We start from the raw sequence: 25,865 nt of genomic DNA on the forward strand, positions 1-25,865 counted from the left end.
CAACGGTCAGTGTTCAATCTCCAGTCTTTCTTGTTCGTGTGGTCCACTTATGACTTGTATCTGCCGCATTTTTTGTGCCTATCTCCAGAATAAGATGACAAATCTGATGGACGGAATGGATTTATCACAAACATAATTCTGGCTCCACCTACGGTCCAACAACTCCGCCCGACATAAATGTCCAACAACCCTACTGATATCTTTTGAGTAATTGCCGACTGTAAGCCCTACCTTTTACCCACCGTCTTTTCCAAGCGCTCCTAAACTTTACTTTTCCAAACTAAACGATTCGGTACGGACACATTATTTTCAAACGAAAATAGCCTTGCATTCTGCATGGTTGCACCGTCCATGTTGTAGACCTATGGCTACGAATTATAACCATAGACATTGGTAGAGTAGGTGTACAGAGTATACTGCGTGCAGTAGGTATGGCTACGGATCCGTAGCCGTAGGTCTACAAAATGGACAGTGCAGCCGTGCTGAATGCGAGAGTATTTTCGTCTGAAAATAGTACGTCCGCATAGAATGATTTAGCTCGCCAAAGTAAAGTTTGGGAGCGTTTGCTAAAGACGGTGGGTAAAAGGTGGGGGTACAGTCGAAAATTTCTCGATATCTTTTAATTTAATTTCCGTACAACCCTCACTACAACGGTACGTTGGGCCCACTTTAGCCTTTATGAGAAATCCACTCTGTACATCTGTTTTTTCAGCTCATTTAATGGCATGGCACCTAAAAATGAGGCAGATCCAAAGGTCAGAATAGGCCCCACAATGAGCCCAATATATTTTAATTGTGGTTATTCATTCTCAGTTTTTACTGTCATGTGGTTCATTTGGGCTTCAAAATTTTGAGCTAAGAATTGACTCATTTTCTACCCAATGCCATAAATTGAGCTCGAAAAATAGATGGACCAGTGGATTTGTCAGAAATAATCTGTGGTCCTACCAACGTTTGAATTATGGGCGTTTAATCCTCAATCTTTCTTTGCCATGTGGCCCACTTGAGATTTGTATCTGCTTCAATTTTTGGGCTGTCCTAAAATGAGCGGGAAAATAGATGGACCTGTGGATTTGTCTCAAACATTACGGTGAGCTACACCTACTGTCAGGCAACCCTCTCCCCACACTTAAATGTCAAACATCTACTGTGAGCATTGTTTTCGTGCAACCCTCACCACTGCTTGTATCAGCCCACGTTGGTATTCATGAGAAATCTTTTCCGTTCATCTGTTTTGCCAGCTCATTTAAAAGCGTGGCTCCAAGAGTAAGGTATATTCCGATTTTAAAGTGGGCATATGATGGCCCAAGATATTTCAATAGTGAGCATATTTTCCCACTGGCTCCTGTTGCGTGGCTCACTTGAGCTTTAGATCTACCCAAAATTGAAGTAGAGAAATAGATGGCTGGGGTGGATTTTTCACAAACAAGCTGAGGCCTTACTAATATTTCAATGAATGGCATTTAATCTTCGATCTTTCTTGCTCATATTACCACTTAAGCATTGAAATATCTTAATTATTTTTGCCATGATGTAAAAATTAATTGATTTTCTTACAAAACCCTTGTCGCCCGGCCATCTTCTAAAATATGAAAAACCGATGCAGGGCATAGGGAGTTACATGATGCAGTGTGTAACCCTTGATAAGCAGGAAATGATATGCATGGCATACAATTCAAAATGTATGTCTTATCCGCACCATCCATCATTTTGGATCATTATTTTAGGACATGAGCCCAAAAATGAGACATATCCAAATCTCAAGTGAACCACACCACAAGAAGACAGTGGTGATTTAACACCCATCATTAAAAAAAAAAAACTTCCTACGGCTAACTATAATGTGTATTTGACATCTAACATATTCGTTAGCTGACTTGGATGAAGGAAAACACAAATATCAGCTTGATGCAAAACTTTTGGCTCCGATAAGTTTTTAACCATGGGCGTTCAATCACCACTGTTGCTTGTGGTGTGGTCCAAGAGAGATTTGGATCTGCCTCATTTTGGGATCACACAACTAGAAAAATGGATGGAGAGAGTCCATAAAATACATATATCATGATGGGCCCACAAATCATTGTTCAGACTTACAGTATCAATATGCAATCCAGTATGCAATCCGTGTCGACCCCTCACGCAATGAGGTTCATGGATTAACCACTGAAACTAGGACTGAAAGTCGGGCGGGTTCAACCTGACCGACCCGTTACTGATCCAACATTGGGTTGGGCTTGAGCAGGATGTATCGGGTCCAGTCTTAGGCCCTGGGCTATACAAACACCAACCCAATAAAACTTGAATCGGGCTCAGGTTTAGGTTACGTTGCCCGGCCCAACCTGAATCCGATTAATATATAAGTTACTTATAAATTATAATTGAGTGTAGATTGCCTGTGTTGAAGGCACGTGAAATTCCAATGCCATTGGATCTCATTGGTCCACATCATTTCCGATGACTCAAGCAAACAAGATATGCCGAATTTCTCTCACCCAAACAAATTACGTGCTACACAACACAACATGACTTACAAAGGAATAGTAGTCCCGAAAAAATATAGTAATATATGTAGTCAATCAAGGATAAAATTGTCTTTTCCATAATGGCTCTATCCAGTTGGTGCCTGCTGAACAGACAGGCTGCCATAGGAATATCGGTTGTTTTCATCAAACAAGAACTATGGTCCCTGTACGAGGTAACTGCGGGAGCTAGGCTTGCGTGGTGTGCCACACACCACCTACCTCCCCATGTTCTGTGGGCCCACCATAATGTGTTATATCCACACCGTTAATCCATTTTGTGAGATAATTTTAGGGAATGAATCAAAAATTAAAGCAGACCCAAAGCTCAAAAAATGAGACCTAGGTGGCAAATAAACATTGTGGTGGGCCATAGGAAGTTTTTAATGATGGGCGTTCAATCACCACTCATCATTTCATTACTGTAGACATAATGGTAAAATGACAAGTCTCTTCCTTGGCAGTTTCTTGGGCCAAGAAATTTCTAGAAATTTTAAAATTTTGAGTTTTTTCTAACAGATGGAAAAATATTGCTAAAAATAAAAATATTATTGTAAATTATTAACTAAATCTAAATGTTAAGTCATTAATATTTTTACTATTTTTTGAGTTAATAATGCGGTATGGTCCACCCGAGATTTGGATAAGCCGACATTGATTGCAAATGAGTTGAAATTGACCATACAGAGCGCTGCCCTCAACTATTAAATGCTGGAAATTGAAACTCGTTGCTGTCTTGAGCTCCATGGAAAGATCATGAGCTTCTGCTAGAATAGGCCCAGGTCAGTTTACTCGGTTTTTTAAAGGGTAGAAGTATTTTTGTAAGTTCAATGTTTTTGACGGTTATCACGTAATATAGTTGTGATGGCTAGTCTGTATTCACTCAAAAATTGCACTCGTAGCACATAAAAATCAAATCAGACCATCCAATATATGGGACCCAACTTAGATTTGTGGTAAACACGAGAGCAGATTAGGTGAGACCTGGGCCTCACCTAATACGTGTGGTCCTTAACATGGGGTTATGGGGCCCACCTTGATATATGTATTATATATCGTGGGCCCTTACAGTGTTGATTGACTATTAAGGGGCCACATAAGTTTTGAATAAGGCTGATATTTGCTTTCTTCCTTCATTCAGGCTTATTCGACATTATAAACAGATTGAATGGTGGGATGGCCAATAATCACTGTTTCTGATGGTATAGTCCACCTGTTAATTGGATCTACTTCATTGCTGGGATAATGACCTAAAATGAAATGATATTGAGAAACGGATAGACAACGTGGATGCATAATACATGCATTTAGGTGGCCCTATGGTAAACCCACGGAAAGGGCTGCATGGCTTTGGATGAGGCGGGGTCTCACCTAATCGGCTCTCCATGAACCCTGACACTGGCCAATTGCTTAGTGGTTAGTGCTTCTTGGCCATCATAATATGTGTTTCATTCATATTGTACAATTATTATTTTAGATTATTATATTGTGGGAGCTTAAAAATAAGATAGATCCAATTATCAAGCAGATCATACAAGGTTAATTAAATGACCAACATTAAAAGCTTCTTGGAGCTACAAAAGTTTTGGATCAAGTTGATATTTGTTTTTCTCTTTCATTGTATACTTAATCAATAGGTTGGATGTCAAATAAATATTATACAGGCCTTCGGGGGTTTTTAATGGTGAACATTCAATTATTACTGTTTTCCCATGGTGTGGTCCACCTGAGATTTAGATCTACCTCATTTTTTATATCAAGTCCTAAAATTATACGTAAAAATGAATGGACGGCATGGATAAAACACATACATTATGGTGGGGCCCACTGAGAACCGACCACTAGCCACCTGTTCAGTGGCAGCGTCACTGGCCAAACCGCGTCGCATAAACACAAAATAACATTAGTCAGAAACCTCCTGCAAACGTGTTGGATACTGCACGCTTGTGATATGTGACACGTGCGACGCGTTTGTTACGAGCACATGATACTCCTAGACGGTAATGCTCTGCTGCGGTACCCGACCGAGAGCGGAATCGGGATGACGGTGAACACCGACTTGGGCGAGGCAGTGACCGTGGGACCACCTCGATGCTTGTATTTCGTATCCATGCCGTCCATCCAGTCTGCACATTATTTTAGGTCATGAGTAAAAAAAAAAGAATAAAGCAGATCCAAATCTTAGGTGAACTACACGGCAGCAAATAGGGGTGATTTAACGTCCACATTAAAAACTTCCTAGGCTTACCGTAATATTTATTTGTCAATCAGCATAACATTTGATAACGTCACAAAAACTTAGGTGGAGGGAAAACAAATATCAGCGAGACCCAAAACTTTTGTGGCCCACAAAATTTTTCCTGTGGTGTGGTCCACCTAATATTTAGATCTGCTTTATTTTGGGCTCATAACCTAAAATAAGTTCGGAAATAAAGCGACCGCATGGATATAAAACACACACAATACCTTGGTCACTGAAATAAGCATTACATATAATGTGTTTGATTCTGGAGCCGAAGCAGTGATGATGCATCAACATCATGATCGGAGAATCTAAGTGAGCTTATCGAAGCATATGATAACATCGATCAAGCAATCTGAGAAGACATTACAAAAGGGGCTCAATCCGACAAGTAAGTTATCATTTGTAAGAGTCCATGTACACTCCTTCCTTATGAAGAGTTGAGTGTAGAGTTTGAATTGCCAAACTTGATTAAGTTCTTGTATAGGACATTGGTTCTTATGTAGGACTTAAATCAAAATCATTGTGTAGGCCATCGGACATGAGTGTATACATGTTATTTTTTAGGGAGTTTCTGGCGAGAGTAAACGTAGGTCATTGAACTATACAGAGGTTCGTGGCGAGCCAGTATAAAACCATGTAAGTCTTCAAGAAAATCAATCCTTGTGTATGATTATAAAAGCTAGATGAGAACTTGATTTAAAACTTTCAATAATGAAATCCAATACAATTATAGGTTAAGTGCGTCCGTCAGGAGTGTAGTAGGGAAACTGAAATACTACACATGCCTGCATGTAAGATTGTTATTTGAGCACTTGTTTAATTATGATTATATAATTGAATGTTTAATTATATATATATGTATGATTAGATGAATGCTAGCAATTGTTAGGTAGCACATCCCACACACAGATGTACACTATCATGTTTATAAATTAGTTGCTTAATTGCCACATTTTTTATAGTTTATATGACCGAACCTTCTAGTAGCTTGAAAGCCTTATGCTTAATTATTTTGTTTAGCTTTAATTGAAAATTAGTTAAATAAATAATTATGTTTAAAATAGTATAAATTTTATTTAGTTCCAATCCCCACATAGCCCATAGGCCTTTCATGTACAATTTCACACACACACACACAATAGATGGCCGTTTCCGTGAATACTCAACCTAAATCCAACCCAACCTGGTCCAGTTGAGGATTTTCAACTTACCCCTCAACCCAAGACAAGCCAAAGTTGAGGTTGGGCCAATTAGTTTCAGTTTGACCCAACCCAAATGGTACTCCTAGCAGCTACCTCTCATCCCTTACAGGTCCAATTCTTGCGATTACATACTGAACGGGTCTTATTTTCATGGTGTCCTATCTTCTTCTTGGAATGGCCATTCTGAACACGTTAGATGGCATGTTGATGTTTCCATGTTGGTAGGTCTGTTGCAACAATTCTTCTTTGAAATATAGGAGATGTCTTTGAAATGAAAACATTCACCTGTGAGACTTAATTGCAGAATTAAAGGACCGATCTTGGATATGCTTCTTTGTTGGGCTTCCGTAGGAGTGTCAATGGTCTGGGCTTAGGCGTCAAAATCTGAATTTTGAATAGGCCCAGTTCAACAGCCCGGTCCAAAGCAGTTCAAATCCAGGCCAAGACCTACACCATGCCTGGCCGATTGACAACCCTAGGCTTATGCCCTAAAATGATCTGACAAAATTAACAGATTGGCATGTATAAAACACTTACATCATGGTGGGGCTCACATAGTTTTGCCATATATACCCGATACTGATGTGGGGGCTATGTTCTGCAATACACAAGCAGAGACCTTGTCGGTCTGTCCGCACATGTGAGACATACCTACATGTGTTTCATCCCCACGTAGTCTTTGGATCTATATCATCAAAGGAGTGGATTTGGTACGGGCCTGGCCTCACCCAACATGGTGTGGCCTACCTTTACGTATGTGTAGTATATCCATGCCATCTATCCGTTTTTATAGATCACTTTAGGGCACAAGACAAAAAAATGAAGCAGATCCAAATCTCAGCTGGCCCACACTACAGGAAACAGTGGTTATTAACCATTAAAAATTGTGGGCCACAAAAGCTTTGAATCAAGTTGGCATTTGGTTTTTCCATTCATCCATGTCCGTGTGACTTTATCAACTGGTTCGGTGGCAAATAAACATTATGGTGGGCCGTAGGAAGTTTTTAATGATGGGCGTTCAATCACCACTCAGCATTTCATTATTGTAGACATAATGGTAAAATGAGAGATCTCTTCCTCGGCAGTTTCTTGGCCCCAGAAATTTCTCAGAAATTTTAAAATTTGGAGTTTTTTTTTTTCTTACGGATGGAAAATTGTTGCTAAAAATAAAAATATTATTGTAAATTATTAACTAAATCTAAATATTAAATCATTAATATTTTTACTATTTTTTAAGTTAATATTGTGGTGTGGTCCACCTGAGATTTGGATAAGCTGACATTGATTGCAAATGAGTTGAAATTGACCGTACAGAGAGCTGCCCTCAACTATTATATTCTGGAAATTGCGACTCGTTGTTTTCTTGATCTCTAGGGAAAGATAATGAGCTTCTGCCAGAACAGGCCTAAGTCAGTTTACTCGGGGTTTTAAAGGGTAAAAGTATAATTTCTAAGTCAATGTTTTCGAAGGTTATCAGATAATATAGTGGCCGGTGATGGCTCCTCTCCTCTGTATTCACTAAAAAATTGCTCTCCTGCACATAAATATCAAATTAGACCATCCAATATATCGGACCACCTTAGATTGGTCATAAACAGAAGAGCGGATTAGGTGAGAGACCCCGGCCTCACCTAATACATGTGGCCCTCACCGTGGAGTTATCGTGGGGCCCACCTTGATGTTTGTATTATATATCCATGTTGTTCATCCATTTTTTTTTTTTTCAGATTATTTTACAACATTATCTGAAAAAGGAAACAAATCCAATTATCAGGTGGTCCATTCCATAGGAAACAATGTTGATCGACCATTAATGGGCCATATGAGTTTTGGATGGGGCTAATATTTGTTTTCTTCCTCCATCCCGGCTTATTTGACCTTATCAACAGATTATATTGTAAATAAACACTACAGAAACATTAAGGTGCACCATGAGAAGTTTTTGATGGTAGGATGGCTAATAACCACTGTTTCTCATGGTTTGGTCCACATTGGATCTACTTCATTGTTAGGATAATGACCTAAAATGAAATGACATGGAGAAACCGATGGACAACGTGAATACATAATACATACATCAAGGTGGCATATGGTAAGCCCATGGAAAGGGCTGTAATGCCTTGGATGAGGCCGGGGTCTCACCTAATCCACCTTCCATAAACCCAAAAAATATTTGCCAGCCTGTCATGGTATAAGTGTTTCATTCATACTGTACATTCAATTTTTTAATTATTTTATTGTGCAGGCTGAAAAATGAGATAGATCCAAATCACAAGCAGATCACATGGTGTTAATTGAATGACTACCATTAAAAACTTAATGGGACTACAAAAGTTCTAGTCAAGCTGATATTTGTTTTTCCCTTCATCTTGGTTTTGTATACTTAATCAATAGGTTGGATGTCAAATAAATATTATAATGGGCCTTAGGAGGTTTTTAATGGTGGACATTCAATTATTACTGTTTTCTCATGGTGTGGGTACTAGTGGTGGGCATCAAGTTGAGTCGGACCAGATTGAGTCCAACTTTACTCGATCCAAATTTTCTAAAAACCTAACCCGAACTCAATCCGATCCGTAACCGAGTCCAGTAGGGCTGACTCAATTTGATCCGAATTCTTGTTGGCCTGACCCGAACCGAGTTGGATCGAGTTGAGTTTGTCCGATCTATTTGGACTGGGCTGAGTCAAGCCGAGTATGAAACTCTTGGTAGGAAAAAGAGGGGAGGGAAATCGGGAGAAAGAGGAAGAGAAAGGAGGAGAGAAAGAAGAAGACGAGGAAAATCAAGAAAGAAAGAAGGAGAGAAAAGAGGAGAGAAAGAAAGACCTTGTGCGGGGCGCCAGGATATCCCATCGTAAACTCGCGTGACGCATTTGCTAAGATCACATGATACTCTCGAAGCTAATACATTGCTGCGGTACCTGACCGAGAGCGGAATCGGGATGACAGTAAACACCAACTTGGGTGAGGCAGTGACCGTGGGACCACCTCCATGTTTGTGTTTCATATCCACGCCGTTCATCCATTTTCCACCATTTTTAAGGTTATAATTCAAAAATAAAGCAGATCCAAATCTTATGTGGACCACACCACAGGAAACAGTGGTGATTTAACGCCCACCATTAAAAATTTCCCAGGCTTATCGTAATGTTTATTTGTCATCCAGCATGACATTTGATAACGTCACAAAAACTTAGGTGGAGAGAAAAAAAATATCAGTTAGACTCAAAGCTTTTATGCCCACAAAAATATTTAAAGGCAGGCATTTGATCACCGATGTTTTCTGTGGTGTGGTCCACCTGATATTTGGATCTGCTTTATTTTGGGCTCATAACCTAAAATAAGTTCGGAAATAGAGCGACGGTGTGGATATAAAACAAATACATCAAGGTGGACCCCAGGTCACGGGCTCACTCAAGTACGTGATTCTCTGGCCTCAGTCCTCACTGAATCTGCTCTCTGCATTACCCATCTTTTTCGGTGACATAACTGGTGATATAATCACGGATCAGGACCACCACGTGATAAAACGAAGGTGGAACACTTGTCATCGGAATACATCTACGGTTGTGTCGTAACCATGCCATACACATGGCACAAGCTCGTGGGTCAAGCTAAAAGCCTTCCCAGTGAGAAATGGGAACCGATTAGATATGGTGCCGGCCTAATCCAAGACGTACGGTGACGTCCTTACTGTGGGGCCCACCTTGATGGATGTATTCCACTCAGCCCATCATTTCAAGGTACGAGTCAGGTGGATCACCATTAACAATGTTCAATGGACCGTAAGAGTTTTTCATCAAGCTGATATTTGTTTTTTTCCAAGGGTTTCCGTAACCTTATCAACTGATTGGGTCTGTACTCTTGCCCAGTTTTAACATTAGGTCAAGGGTTCAAACACTCATAGGAAATTCCTAGTGACGTGTGGAAGACTGTGTGTGCCAAAAAAAAGGAAAAGAAAAAAAAGTTGGATGACAAATAAATAGTAACAAAACATTTACAGTGGGATGTATGAAATTTTTAACAACAGGACATCCAATCACCACTATTCCCTCAAATAGTATGGTCCACTTAGCTTCATTTTTTGGCTCTTGCGTTAAAATGATTTAGCAAAATAGATAAATGACAGGATATAGATTACATACATCAGAGTGGGCCCATGGTAAGGGCCGCGTGGCCTTTGGTGAGGCTGGGGCTGCACCTAATCCATGCCAATGAGAAACACCATGTGAGTGACACGTAATGACATGGCACAGGTACTAGGTGTTTTGGTTCATTCGTCTGGCGGGACCAAAATTTACATGTCCTAGCATAAAATTTGAGTATGGTCTAGTATTGAGGTGGGCCAAACATGCATGTTGAGTAATGACCTTTGCCCGTCTTTACTGTGTGGACCGCATAACCAGTCGGAGCTTTGGGTCCATATGTTTGCCCTGATGAATGTCCCGGGTCATGCGCCTGAGTGACACAATGAATAACGTGACGAAGGTTTCAACGGTTAGGTTCAATCATCACAGCCTCCTATGTTGTGGCCCACTTGAGTCTTGGATCTTAACCATTAGTCAATGGCTTACCCATTAACAACTTAGAAACAAAGCAACTTAACCACGTCCCGGCAATGAGTTCAAACTGATAAGGTTAATCTATGCAGGCCTGCTAGATGATGGTCTGGATTACATCACTTTCCCCACTTAACCCCAATGATAGAGAATTTTGTGAGTGGTCAAAGTAATAGACTAAGCCTACTTTTGATATATATATATAACACCCCACACACTCAGGCCATAGTGGGCTTTCACCACCTACGGATACTCGAACCCTTTACCGGGTGTTGAAACTCCTAAGAGTCTACCACCCGTGCAAGAGCAAGGATCCGATTTGAGACTTATATGAATGGACTAAAATACTCTACAAACCCAAAGTCATTGAAGTTTAGTGATGGGTCTGGACTGTCCACTGAGCAGACCACTTCTTGGGTGAGCCATGGTCTAAAAGTTTCACTGATTATAAGTTCACAACTATCTAATCAGTCACCCATTTTTGGACGGTTAAGACAAATTCAGACCAAACAACTGTATGTGGATCTAAATAATTAGATGATGAGTTGCGATATTTTCTAGAATTGGCCAATTGGTCCAACTATGAGTTGAACTATCAGTTTTTTGCTTTAACCGGGCCATTCATTTATAGTTTTCATATGAGACGTGTATTCTATTATCCTCTCTTTCTTCTCTTGTGGAGCATCCATGTTGCATTTCTTTGAATGGGCAATGTGAATATATATATATATATATATATATATATATATTACATTTCGCAACCAGCTCAGGTAGTAAAAGCTGGTAGTCGGCAGCGTATCCCTCTTCTCAATCCGGACCAGCTGGGACCCAATTCTCTTCCGCTGTAATCGGATAATTCATATTTGTTACGGTAGAAAAAGTCTATGACCATCAATACAGACAGTCCATCTTGTGGGCCTGCTTTTGATAGCTCATCCCTTTTAAATCACTTTGATTAGATGAGCCCAACCATCCCATTAATGGTTTGGGAGATGAATGGTAGGTATTCAATAACTAGAAAGGTCTAGGAATTGAAGTGGTTTGTCAATCATGTAATGTCTACTTTTGGTTGTCTATGGCTCTCAAATCACTTGATATTGATAAGCCAATCATTTGATTAGTGATTTGGAAAATAAGGGATCCGCATTTAAATATATTAGAAGGTGTTTTGTTTTAAATTCACCAAGTACATACCAAAGTTGTACACGAGTCGAGCTAGCAAGGTTAGCTCGCTCGTCTGGCCTTGGCTCGAAATTGGATTTGGATTGAGTTGAGCTGAATTTTGGAGCTTGAAAAAATTTCAAGATGAGTTCGAGCTTGCCCGAGCCCAACTCAACTCAAATAAAACCTCAACTCGAATCGGCTCGAATCAAATTGGCTCAGTAACTCAGTTATTTTGTTATTGATGCTGCTAGTTGAGTGTTTGATAAAATGACTCAATGAAGTGTTGTTTCGGGCGCATACATTCTCCACAGGATCAACTGATAGCAAGGAAGGAATTGATACGAAATAAATCACTAGAAAAAAAAAAACTTTACCTCATAAAATTACCATCAAATTTTGATTTTGATGTAAATCACTAGGGGAAAAAAAAAAAAACTTTTATGTCATAAAACTACCATCAAATCTTGATTTTGATGCTGCCCATTGAGTGTTTGATGAGATACCTATAAATTATTGTTACTGTTTTGCATTATGTGAGAAATTGAAAATACACTTTACGTATTGGAGAAAATATCACACATGCTCAAACTTGTTAACTGAACTGAGCTGGGCTGGCCAGTCAAGCTCAAAGACTGAGTTGAGCGGAATTCAAGCTAGGGTTAGCTACTAGCTGAGCCAAGACGAGTTGTGCCAAGCTATACTTGTGTACAACTTTAATAAATACTCTTAAATATGTAATAATTATTTACGAATGTAATTCTAGCACTATTCTAAATGTTTTACTTTTTGAATATTAAAATCAAAGAGGATAGGAATTTCTTGTGGGGACTACTATGATGTGCATGGCTTATCCATGCTGTCCATCCATTATGCTAAATAATTTTAGGGCATTAACTCATTAAGTGAGGCAGATCTAAAGCTCAAATGAACCACACTGAGAAACAACGGAAATTAAACACCCACCATTAAAAACCTTTTAGAGCCCCAGAAGCTAATATTTGTGTTTTTCCTTGATTCCTGTTTGTGTGACCTTATAAATAGAGTTAGATGGCAAATAAACAATGTTACAGGTCTTAGCTAGGAAGAAAAAACCTTTTAATAGTAAAAGTTTTATCGCCACTTTTTTTTATAATGTGGGCGACTCACATTATAAAAAACAGCTTCAGTGAAAGAATATACTGTGGATATATATTTGATGCTTATGAAATTCAAACATGTGTATGATGATATAAGCCATGTGACCCGTGGTCGGTCCCACTGATTGGCCACTGACTGAAAGTTGTGCTGACAGAACTCATTCTCCTTAAGATATCTTCTTATAATCACTTATTAGTAGCCATAATCCCAATCTTTGATTTTTTAAGTTGAATGTGAGCCATTGAAAAATGTGTTTTCGTTGTTCTAACTATCATCCGTCCAACCTAAATTTCTTAGGCAGGCCTGAACAGTTTAAGGTCCACATCATGGGCAGCTCAGATCATCAGATCACTCATCATGTAGCCCAGTCGAAGATGACAAGCTGGTTTCGAAGTCTCCACAGAGGCAAAACGGACCCTTTATTACAAATAGCCTAACTACTCCACATGCGACGCGGCGCACATGCCGTGATGGCAGACGTTGCAACAACCATGTACGGTGACCAGATGGTGTCGGTGAAATTCATCAAGACTGGCCGTCCACTCATTTAAGTGGTCCAAACTGTACAAAATTAATGGGCGGCCTGCAAGCTCGTGGAATTAACAAACCGAAAGCGGATTGTCTGTTGCACGCGCAAAGGCTTTGTGGGGCCCACTGTGTTTTATCCACACCATTAATCCATTTTGCTAGCTCATTTTAAAGTATGATCCTAAAAATCATGCAGATTCAAAGCTCAAGTGGACCATACTACATAAAAAAGATGGGATGGAACACTCACCGTTGAAAACTCCCCGAGGCACACTGTTCTCTGTGGTACAGTGCACTTGGGCCCGGATCGTAGAAGTTTGTTCTCATTCTTCCCAACGAATTACGATAAGATATGGGCCGTTGTACCATACAAGGCAAGCGATGCTCATCGTATGCACCATGCATTGTTTGGATAAGGATAAGATTCAAATTCAATTGCTACACGTGGAGATTTGTTGGAGCGGAGGTTAAAAATTAAAAAATAAAAAGAAAACAACCAAAACATGAAAAGTGCCCTCCAAAGTAGAAGCTGGCTAAAATGGGTTGACTCAGGAACTTCATGAGAAGGAAAGATTAGTGGGCTGGGGTCTATTGTAATGTTCATGACATATGGGTAGGAAATGAAGTGGATCTATAACTCAAGCGTCATACGATAGAAAAAGTGGCCAAGAAAATTCCCATAGTTGAAAACACAAAAATATTATCCTGATCCAAAACGTGACCTATTTGATTTTTCTATCTACCATATTTTTTGGCCCATTCTTAACATGATTCGGAAAACGAATGAATGGGTTGGATTTCTCAAAATCATCACAGTGGCCCTAACTAATGTTGCAGGGAGTTAACTCCCAAAGGCGCTTTCGCAGGCAATCCTCGGACCAAGTCATTTGAAAATTACATTTCCACCTTAAAGATTGCTAGTTCAACCCCATTGAAGACTATTGTGTTTGTGTACATGTCACTGACATATAAAAACCACCCAATAGAGGGGGTAAATATCACCTGAAGTGTGTTTGGATTGCCCTCTACCAAGGTAAAATATGGTAAAGGTGCTATGTTCTGATATGAATCTGTTTGAGTAGAGCAGGACTATCTACTGTACAAAGATTACGAGGTTTTCCCCTAGTTGGATATTTCCAACATTGAACAGCATCGACGCATGTGACTCTTTTGGTGGGCCTACTTGATAGACGATCCACATCAAAGGTCGGGCCCACTTGATGCATGAGCCACGTGCAAAGTCCGGTACGATGGACCACTTACCGAGTTAGAACATATCCATGTGTGAATCGGTTGACAGTGACAACACACTTGGGGGGCCTGATTTCTGATTTTGCCTCACTATATTCAAACAGGTGATAATTACCATTATGCTTTTCTTTACTGTGCCGTAGAAAAAAAAAAAAAAAACTATATAATACATGGATCCCGTACACCAGTACCCCATTTTATAAAAAGGGGGAAGAGCTCACTGGGAAGCGTTTGTGAGTGTGAATTTGTAGCAAAACGAATGAGGGAAGTAAAGCTGTGGGGGGCGTGGCCCAGCCCATTTCTGATGAGGTGCAGGATCGCTCTCAATCTCAAATCCATCCCATATGAATTCCTCGATGACACATCCGGGTACAAGAGCCAGCTTCTCCTCCAATCCAACCCTTTCTACAAAAAGATCCCAGTTCTCATCCACAAGGATAAGCCCATCTGCGAATCCATGATCATGGTCCAATACATCGACGAAGTCTGGACCGCCGGACCCACAATCCTCCCCACTGATCCTTACGATCGGGCCATCGCCCGCTTTTGGGCAACCTACATCGATGACAAGGTACCTTGTTACCATGTATTATTATTATTGCACACTCACGGCTGCATGTTCTTTGGGCAATCGTTTAAAAATAGCTTGATCTTAAACTTTTTCAAAAAATCTACCTAACCTTTCAAAATACAGACGTAAAAGTGTCTTGTTTGAACTTAAATAATTTCAGCCTTGTCAAAAGGCATTTTTACCTCTCTTATCAACGTCATGGATGCGGATTCATACATATAATGAACAATGTTGCGGTCCTCACAATGATCTGTGTGTTTGATCCACATCATCCATCTATTAGAATCATTACCTTAAAATAATTCAAATCTTAGGTGGACCCCACAATAGAAAAACAGTGACAATTGAATGCCTACAGTTCAAAAAAAAAAAAAAAAAAAACTGACTAGGGCCCACTATAATGTTTATTTGCTATCCAATCTGTTGATTAGGTCATACATACCTTAATGAAAGGAAAACACAAATATCAGCTTGATTTAAAACATCCATGTGCCACCAAGAAGTTCTCAATATCCGGCGTTCGATCTCCACTATATTTTGTGCTATGGTCTACTTGAGCTTTGAATCCGCGTATTAGTTCGCCATGCACTAAAATGAAATGGCAAAGGAGATGAATAGGGTAGATTTCTCACTTGCATGAAGGTGTGCTCGAGCTCTTGAGTTATTACGTGTCGGTACAAGCTCGCAGCCCAAGACAATTGGGTCAATTTGCTGTGCCACCCTAACCCCGACCATTATGGGGCTCACCACGATGTTGGGGAGAAATGCACGGACGCGGATTTCCTGTCTTTCGCAGGAAGTTCTGTGCTGGAAACCTACGTGGGGCCCACTGTTATGTTTTTGATAAATCTACCTCGTCCATCCGTTTTTTGAGATCATTTTAGCACTTGATACCAAAATTGAGAAGAATCCAAGACTAAAGTGGGCCGCACTAATTGAAAAGGTGGGTAGGGAAATTCCTACCGTTGAAGCCTCCCTCGGGTAAACAGTGGTGTTTACATGTCATCCATACCGTTCATAATATCATTACTACTGAGATGAACTGAACACAAAAATATTATCCTGATTAAAAACTTCTGTAGCGCCGCAAATATTTCAACTGTGGACGTTCAATTCTCATGTTTTTGGCCCACTTGATTATTGGATCCGGATCGTTTTTGGCCCCAAATTCTAAAATGATCTCAAAAAACGTATGGACGGTGTGGATTTCTCACAAACATCACGGTGGCCCTTACCCATATTTCCAGCGCTGGAACTTCCAGCAAAAGGCTTTCGCAGGAAATCCGTGTCCGAAATCTACCTGGTCCATCCGTTTTGCCAGCTCATATTAGGACATGGCTCAAATTGAGGCAAATCGAAAGATCAACATAGACTCCACTGGCCCCAAGTGGTTTCAACTGTGAGGGTTCAATCCACGCTGTTTCAAGTTGTTTGGCCTACTGAATCTTTGGATTAGCCTCATTTCTCATGTCCTAAAATGAGATGGAAAAATAGATTGACGGAGTGGATTTGTCCGTGACAACCTCTAACCCAACTAATGTTTCAACTGTTTCATGTTAGCTGGGCCCACCTGCGCTAACCCAAAGGACAGGCAGCCCTACGTAAATTAATCTTTTAATTGTACTTTAATTCCGTTTTTTGCTTTTCTGTTTTGTTTCAGTGGTTCCCTTCATTATCTGGGATCGCTGGAGCGCAAGGAGAGGAAGAAAAGGCAGCGGCGATAGAGGAGGTAATGGTTGGATTGCAGTCGTTGGAAGAAGCTTTTGAGAAATGCAGCGAAGGGAAGGGATTCTTTGGTGGGGAACGCATTGGTTACCTAGACATTGCGCTGGGTTGCTACTTGGGGTGGCTAAAGGCGACCCAAAGTATGACAGGCACCAAGTTTCTCGACAGCGAGAAGCTCCCGCAGTTGACAGGGTGGGCCACGCGCTTCTGTTCAGACAGTTCCGTTAAGGATGTGATGCCACAGCCAGAGAAGCTGGTGGAGTTAACCAAGCTGCTTCAGGCCACTTTCAAGGCTCCTGCTCTTTCCAATTGAACTAGGATTAGTTTGAAGAATGTAGAAAGCGTTGCCTTTGCTTAATAAAATATCATTATCTATAATAATAATACTAGTGTTAAAAATGAGTAGTTAGTCCTTTTGAGCTGTTTGGTCGTTTTTCTTTTGTGCCATGTCTCCACAATCCTCCTGTTTATTATTTATTTATTTACAAGAACTGATTGCAGATATATATATGATTGAACTATTAAAGCTAACTGGACCCAACCTGAACCTGACTGGACCTGATTTTTAATGCGCCGAAAGGTGAGACCCGTTACCCAATTTCTTAACAGGCCCAAAAAAATGGAACCTGGACCCATTAAAATCAGGTCAGGTGTGCAATGGTTATGAACAGTGGCCTTGCTAACCCCTCAAGGGAACGAAAGTGGCCGAAATGGCCCAGAAAAACCCATATGCTCCAACAGCAGACTCTGTGCTGTAAATATGATGATACCAATGGTTGGACAGTCTCCCAACTGATAATGATCATGAGGTAAGAACCAAAAACCAGCCTAATGACTGAGAAACCATTCAGGTGTTGACTTGAACCCAAGCCCAGCCAAAAAAATTGAATTCACAAGCCTGATCCATGGCGAAGCTAAAAGCTCCAAGCCCAGTCCAAAGTTGGGCCAGGTGAGCCACCCGGCCATTGCAACCTACTCATCAATTAGACCATGGTGTGCAAAACTAACGGACAGGCAGCGAGCACGAGGAATTAACAAACTTGTACTAAAGATATCCATTGAATTGACTGTGAACATGGTACACCGGAGAGTTGAATCATACACTTCTTGCCTCAAGTCTATCATAAGAAAAAAAAAAAAACGAAAATGACATGTTCATCCCAAAAATTGATAATTCCGTCCTTTAAAGGACTGCTATTACCAAGATTGTAGAAAGCACTCATACAATGAGACCAAAGTCACCCAATTGAGGTGGTGAATATAAAATTTCACGTATAAATGTCATCTCCAAGGAGAAGAAGAAGAAGGGATCTCTATACATGGATCCTTTCCACTTCTACATCTTTATAGAAGAACGATCATAGTGAGAGGTGCCTGTGAGTGCATTTGCAGCAGTAGTGATGTTGGGGGGAATGGGAAAACCCATATGTGATAAGGCCCAGGATCGCCCTCAAACTCAAATCGATTCAGTATAAATTCCATGAAGAGACGTCTGAGTCCAAGGGCAGCTCCAATCCAACCCTGTGTCCAAGATCCCGGTCCTCATTCATAAGCACCAGTCCATCTGTGGGTCCATGATCATCGTCCAATACATTAACGATGCCTGGACTGCTTAACCGATGATCCACTCAGCTGTTCCCTATGATTGAGCCATCGCTCACTTCTGGGCTACATACATCAATGACAAGGTATTTGGTTCTTATGCATTATTACATGCTTTCCCTCCATTTCTTGAGGGACAATGATTTTTCTTTTGTTTTAGTGGTTCCCTTTGTCACCTAGGATTAAGCGAGCACAAGGAGGGGAAGTCAAGGCTGTCGGTGTGGGCTTGCAGCTGTTGGAAGAGGCCTTTGAGAAATGCAGCAAAGGGAAGGGATTCTTCAGCAGGGAGAGCAGTGTTTACCTAGGTATCACATTTGGGTGCTACTTGGGGTGGCTCAAGGCAACTGAATGTGTGACAAGCATGAAAGCTTTTCAACAGCGAGAGGTTCCCGCTTTTGATGGGCTGGGCTGAGCAGTTCTGCTCAGACAGTTTGGTCAAGGAGGTGATGACAGAGATGTAGAAGCTGGTGGAGTTTGTGAAGATCCTTCACGCCAAGTTCAAGGCTCCTCCCTCCAATTGAACTAGGATTAGCTAGAGAGAAGAATGTGTAACCCATTGTTTTTGCTTAATAAATGTCATTATCTATAATAATACTAGAATGCTAAGAATGATTAACCTAGTGGCTTTTTTGGTTACTTTCTTTTTGCTTTTGTCTTTTTGGGCCATGCTGGTGACTTCCACAATCCTTTGCTTTGTGTTTTAAACCTGTGGTTGTTCTGTCTTTCTTTACAACAATATTGCGAAGGTTAAAACAATATCGCCTCATATTGGTTACGTTTAAAGACAGGAATGTATCGGAAAGCATCTTTTGTGTCAATTTGTATCAGAAAGTGTCATTTCTATCAGTTTGTATAGTTGATGTGCTGCAATACAAATGCACAGTAGTCGAATGTATGGGCAAAAACACTCGTACCAATGCATAATTTTAGTCATTTGACATAGGGGAGTTGGATACTCCTGCAGTGTAATGGTTCATGCATGGATACATACTCATAAATTGTACACTTGGAATCTCGTCGAACGTTTTCAATTGTGGGACCCAACGTAAATAGGTGCTTACCACAAAATCATATTAAATAAATGACCATAGCCTCCCCCTGATTAAATTGACAGTTGTTCATTAGCTTAGGAGAAGAATATTTTTCGAATTAACTGTTCATTGGATGTCTACTAACCAGCAGGTAGGACATTGGCTCAGCCTAATCTTTATTCATGACCCATCTAAAGTGGATCCCATGATTTTGACAGTCTAGCTTAAGTTAAATATATATGTGTACAATTTCTGGCACAATAAATGAAGTATAACACTTGTGCCTGCAGGGTCATCCTTTTTTGTTTTTTAGTTTTTTAAAGATAACAGTTTCATTAAGCAGAAGAAAGAAACAAAGCGATCAAAGGCGTCAAGTGACCCCCTCATCGCTGATGCAGAGGCCAAGAGAAAAGGCACCAAGAAAAAAAAAGAAAAAAAAGAAGGAACAAAATCAAGAGAACAGGCACTACAAATGTCTATTTTGACATCACACCAAAGTGAACAACATTGCTTTTCTGCAGCATATACCAACAAAATTATACGTATGAAACATGCAGTTCCAAAAACAAAATCAGTGTCAATAGAACATGTTCTATCAGTTGTAGGGAAGGCGCTGAAGTGAATGTCATATACAACCAAAATAAATAAAGAATTCTACCCACAATATATAACAAAGAGAATGCATCCAACACTGACATCTAAATTAGTTATCAAGCACTCAATCTCAGCAAACATGGCACTTATGCATGTGATCCAGAACATTCATCTATGATGTGCTGCCGTGTATTGACCATATGCCAAAAATTCCACCAATCAGATCCCAGTGATTGATTAGAGCGCTTTTATCCATTTAATGCTAATGGGTCGGACATTTTCCTAACCACCTATTTGTAATCCTGAAGAGCCCTCCAATCAGTGGCTAAGATTGCGGCACATGGCCCAATATGGATCTCTGGCACATGTACTACATGTACAGATACTGAATGCTTCATAACTAAGATAATATTGATAACACTATATCCTCTCATGGATCAGAGATGGAAAAGGAACAACAGAGAAGTGCATTTCCAACTATATGCTACTTGTATCTTTGAGTGCAGCTACTTCCTTGTTACTGCGCTGCAGATTGTTGTAGTCTCTCAAAAATAACCTGCTTATAAAACCTTCTAGTCCGAAAGAACAAATATGAGGCAATGAGAAACCCACAAAGAGTAACACATGCCATTATCAGAAAAGATAACATGAAGCAGTGCATACCAGTGCACGTCTTCTCATCAGATGATGATGATGATGATGCTTCCATGTCGTATATACCCCCCACCAACTTCACAGAGAGGAGATAAGACCCAAACGGGCTCGCGATGGCAATTGTGTTGAATATCGTACCCATATGCATTACACCGAATATCTCTGAAGTGATGGTGGGCATTAATGACCATTGAGAGCCATAACATACACCCACTAAGATAGAACCTGCATATAGAGCACCCGGCAGGCCAGAAGCGATCACTGCATGGCCAACGCTCATGGTCGCCAGCGTAATGGCCATGAACAATGGCCTTGCATAGCCTCTCAGGTGGAGGAAGTAGTCAGACACGTAACCAGCACCGAAGCGGCCCAGAAAATTCCATATACTCCACAAAGAGACCAATGTACTGGTCTCAATGCTTGTGTAACCAAGAGATGTGCCAATCTGACTGATATTATTTACTGTGGCCAGCCCTGACCCCATACCACATGCCATGGCTAAAAACAGTAACCAGAAGTCAATGGTGCGCATGCTCTGCAAAAGATTGTAGTTTTCTCCCCTCGACATAATCCTCCTGTCATGCACGGATGGCTCTTGACCAGCATCGCTCGGTGTCTTGTGATACACAGCATGATCGTATCTTGTGTACGGCTTCTCAGCTTCTACTCTCCCATATGTTCTCTGCTCTGTGACATCCAGTGGGTCAGGATCATCCATCAAACGGTTTGCTTCGAGATTTGAAGCTTGTGGTAGCATCCGGGAGTTCCTCAATTGGGCTCTAATTGCAATGCTTAGAGGAAAGATGAGTGTAACGAGAAGTATTGTCAATATAAGGATATGCATTGATGATCCCAATGCTAGGACATTCTCCAAAATTATAATGATGGTGAGGTAAAAAGCAACAACCAGTGCAATGACTGAGAAACCATTCAGGTATTTCTTGTCATGCCTTTCATTTGTAGAGCGAACTTTTACAAAACACATTAGCAAGAGGGGGGTGAGAGTTGGCAGCAGCGCAAGCATCAGAAGAAACGAACTAGGGTTATCCTTGAATATCGTCTGATATACTTGAATTAGTATCGCTCCGCTTAGACCGAGAAAGCCCTAAACATAGACAAGTAAAGATAGCTGTTAAGACCAATCGAGGCCCAACAAAAATCAAGACACCACAAGAGAAGGTACTAGCAAGAGTTTGGGAAATTTGTGTTGCACTGTAAATGACAAGCAACGTATGCATTAGTTAAATATAATTCAACTAGCTTTTATTGGATGATGTTGTGCAAGTTGTATAGGTGTCCAACATGCTGATCGGAAATTTTGGCAGGTATAATGTCTATTTATGCATGGAATTTCAAGTAGTCCATTGGTATCTAGATGTGCAAGCAACAAATCTAAACAAATTATGCAAGGAAACAAAATACTGATACCAGGAAGAAATCGGAAAGGTAACTATTTATGAACAGAAAGACTAGGGAGTTGTTTGGATGTTCAACTGAAATGAATTGCATAATGAGGAAATGACTTGTTTGGGGCTAGCTCCACCCCGTTCATTGTGGGGGTTACCATTTTGATTGTTTCACATCAAACCTGAAATGCATGGAACTGCAGTTGGGGATTTTGATTTTCACTTTATTGTATTAATTTACTGAAATTCACTTTAAATGAACATCCAACGCATCCTATGTATGCTAACAAGTATTAGATTTGAAGTGTTGTTTTTCCTTTTTTTTCCTAGAGCAAGCAACAAAAACCATAGTAAATTAAGGGATAGAATTCCAGACATAAAGGGCCGAATGGCCTATTCCTTATTTTTTTTAATTTTAGCAAAAGGTTGGAACACATCACCTGAATTGATAGATGAAAAAGGATGATACAACTACCAGAGAGGCAAGTAACTATGCTATACAAGAATAGCCCCACAGCAACTTATATACGCAATCCAAAGCCACAAAGCACTGCTAAATACAAAATGCAGCCAACTAGAAACTCAAAACTCTGTACCAAATAGAGCTGAACCAAGGCTACCACACCTTGCTTTTTGCCAAAATAAAAACTACTAGCAAAACAGCCCAGGCCAAGTCTTAAGTTCACCAATCCAAGTTATCTATGCATGTTGGGACTCTAATCTCTGATGGAAATTTGGCCCAATTCCAAAACACCATGGAAGGATTTCCTTCCTTAGCAAGAACAACCACAATATCAGTTGAATATATCCTCACATGAGTAAACAAAAAATGAACTTTTGAGGATAGAGTCCTAATTTAATTAAAAACGAAGTGGAGCACCCACGGTTCAAATCCTGATTTCACCCACTTAGGGCTCGTTTGGTATCTCTACTCTAAACTAATAGAAGCTACTCTAATAAGCTCTTTTTGTTCTAGCTCGTCTTAAATAAGCTCGTTTGGTAAATCATGTTTTCAAAGCCATAAAAAGCTTTTATTTGAAATAAGCAGGTTTGGTAAAACGTTCAAATAAGAGTAGCTTATCATTCCAAAACACACAACATTTCAATGAAGTGGAGCACCCACAGTTTGCTTAGGATACAAAATAAGTAAATATCCTAATAAAAAGCCTTTACATATCCTACGATTTCAACGGCTAACAATCAACTAGAAATGTATTGAATTCGAGAAGCATTATCATTCCAAAACACACAACATTTGGCCAGTAGCAAATAAATTGAGAGATCCACTATTTACACCTGTTCTGACTGCTAAAACCGTCCTTTCCTCTTTCGATTACGGGATGCAACAAAGTTTTAATATAGTATACCAAATATCTTCCATCCCAGATAGAACCAACAGTAACTACTAATACATTTTCCTTTTCTGTTAGGTAAGCTGGCCTTGAATCTGAGACCATTTGAGCTATGAGCTCCAACCCCGGAAACCACTATGAAAAGGATGCTACAAGAAGTAAAAGGTTCCAGGGCTCAGCTGTTCAGCCAATCTGTACATCACCATAATTACTCACATAGCTACCAAATTCTACTAAATTTTTGCAAAATAAAATAGCAAGATGCTCATGAGATTTTTTATTTTTTATTTTAAAGAGTTTGTCCCACTAATAGAAAAATAATAATAATAATAATAATAAAAAAAATCATTGAAATTCATCAATTCAATATTCATATATAATGATCACATTATTCAGTAAACTAACCTCCAAAAAACAAAATCAATTTCTCCCTTTTTATAAAATTTCCCAACTCGTTTCTATAAGTTCTGAATTTTTCTGAGTCTTAACTAATCACCTTGCTGAATTTTTCACAAATGCAGACTTTGTGATGCAAGTCGAATCATTTTATGCCATCAGAAGATCACGAATATTCCATCGTTGATCGGATATTCCAATGCAGATCATACATGAATCCAAACATGCATCAGAGAAATGAATGGAAACAGGGACCAAATTCTTCAGATTGGAAGATCCTAGCCACCAAATCAGATGCATTAAGATCATCCGGTAGGGCATATCATTTTGGGAGCACGAGCCAACAGATTGACAATCCGGATCACGGAACCATGGGCCCACAACCGATCATACAATTCAAAGAAGGAAATGAAATGGGAATGAATTCACCTTCATGATCCCAACGGCGGTGCCCCTGTGGTCAGGGAAATTCTCAACGGCGGTGACGACATTGGCTGTGTTGAAAAAGGTCTGTGCTTGGGCTGCGAGGAGCATAAACACGCACATGGCGGGGACGGGCGGCCGGGGGATGGCGCCGGTGACGGAGAGCCACATGGGGAAGTAGCCAGAGAAGCATAGGATGGCCCCCGCCAGATGGACGACCCAGGGCCCGCCACGTGTCCAGGAGGAGGAGGAGGTAGCGGAGTAGAGGAGGCCGGAGATGAGGCCGACGTTGGCGCCGACGTCTTTGAAAAAGGCGACGGAGTCGAGGGTGGATTGGTCGTAGCCCTGGCTGGATTTGAGGAGGGAAGAGTAGATGCCAAAGCAGTACGATGACCCGCTAGTGCACTGAATCCAAATGCTCGCGACGGTGGCTAGCCATTTGCTGCTGATGATCCAGATGCCTCTCCTCCGCCACTGCGAGAGCACCGATTGCGGTGAGCTCCTCATTCCGTACTGCGCGGCTGCTGTTGCTGCTTCTTTCCCCTTTCTTCGTCTCCTTCGCTAGGTTTTGATTGAGAGAGAGGGGAGAGGACGCGTCTTGCGATTAACACGCGTCCTGTAATACAAAGCTCCTTGGGGCCCACCCACGATTTTTGTATCATATCCAGTCCGTCTATACGTCTCGTCAGCTCATTAGGGGACATGATCCATGAAACGAGGGACATCCAAAACTCAAGTGGGCCAGACCACGGGAAACAGTGGTGATGGAAATAACCCACCGTTGAAACCTTCCTAACGCTCACCATGATGTTAGATGTCATCCAACCCGTTCATAAGGTGATTCCCGCCTGGATAAAGGGCAAACACAACATTACCCTGACTCGAAACTTCTGTAACCCCACTAATTTTGAATCGGTGAAAGTTCAATCTTCACTCGTGTGGCCCCCCCTTGATTTTGGATTTATATGATGTTTGTGTCCAAAAATGAGCTGACGAAACGGATGGACGGAGTGGATATAACACAAACACGAGCTTTGGGTTACAGAGGAGCCGTGTAGCCCGGGGTTGCAGACAAGTCGCCTTCGTCCGACCGCATCCGCCAGTCCGCGTTCTCGGCTGACAGTGACGCCATGGAGGAAGAAGAGGAAGCGGATTGCGTACTGAGTAACTCAGTACGCTAAGCCTACTGATTAAACTCTGTAGGGTCCACCGTGATTTACATATTTCATCTACTCTGTCCAGCCATTTTAATAGATAATTGTATGGATGGAGCCGAAAAATGAAATATATCCAAATCTCAAGTGAACCTCACCACGGAAACAGTGTGAATTGAAATTCTACCGTTGAAAATTTATTGGGGCCCATAGAAGTTTTGGATCAAGCTGATATTTGTGTTTTCCCGTCATCCATGTCTTTGTGATCTTATAAACATGTTGGATGACAAATAAACATTACTTAGGGCCCTAGCAAGGTTTCAACGGTGGAATCATTATTCCCACTGTTTCCT

The 25,865-nt window shown here is 40.7% G+C and overlaps 2 protein-coding genes across 2 annotated transcripts; one reads left to right on the forward strand and one right to left on the reverse strand.

Annotated features, from left to right (window-relative positions):
* Positions 1 to 2,602: 2,602 nt before the first annotated feature.
* Positions 2,603 to 17,286, forward strand: LOC131223991 (glutathione S-transferase U17-like). The gene is made up of 3 exons (XM_058219582.1): positions 2,603 to 2,721; positions 14,812 to 15,175; positions 16,836 to 17,286. The coding sequence occupies exons 1-3, from the start codon at positions 2,603 to 2,605 to the stop codon at positions 17,211 to 17,213; spliced, it is 861 nt and encodes a 286-aa protein (XP_058075565.1). The 3' UTR covers positions 17,214 to 17,286.
* A 2,770-nt stretch (positions 17,287 to 20,056) lies between these two features.
* LOC131222707 (protein NUCLEAR FUSION DEFECTIVE 4-like) lies at positions 20,057 to 25,424 on the reverse strand. Its single transcript, XM_058217869.1, has 2 exons — positions 24,365 to 25,424; positions 20,057 to 21,886 (listed from the first exon to the last, which is right to left on the reverse strand). Exons 1-2 carry the CDS (start codon positions 24,863 to 24,865, stop codon positions 20,645 to 20,647), a joined length of 1,743 nt encoding a protein of 580 aa, XP_058073852.1. The 5' UTR covers positions 24,866 to 25,424; the 3' UTR covers positions 20,057 to 20,644.
* Positions 25,425 to 25,865: the final 441 nt, after the last annotated feature.

This window comes from Magnolia sinica, chromosome 13 (assembly GCF_029962835.1).
Source record: "Magnolia sinica isolate HGM2019 chromosome 13, MsV1, whole genome shotgun sequence".
Classification (NCBI taxonomy): Eukaryota; Viridiplantae; Streptophyta; class Magnoliopsida; order Magnoliales; family Magnoliaceae; genus Magnolia; species Magnolia sinica.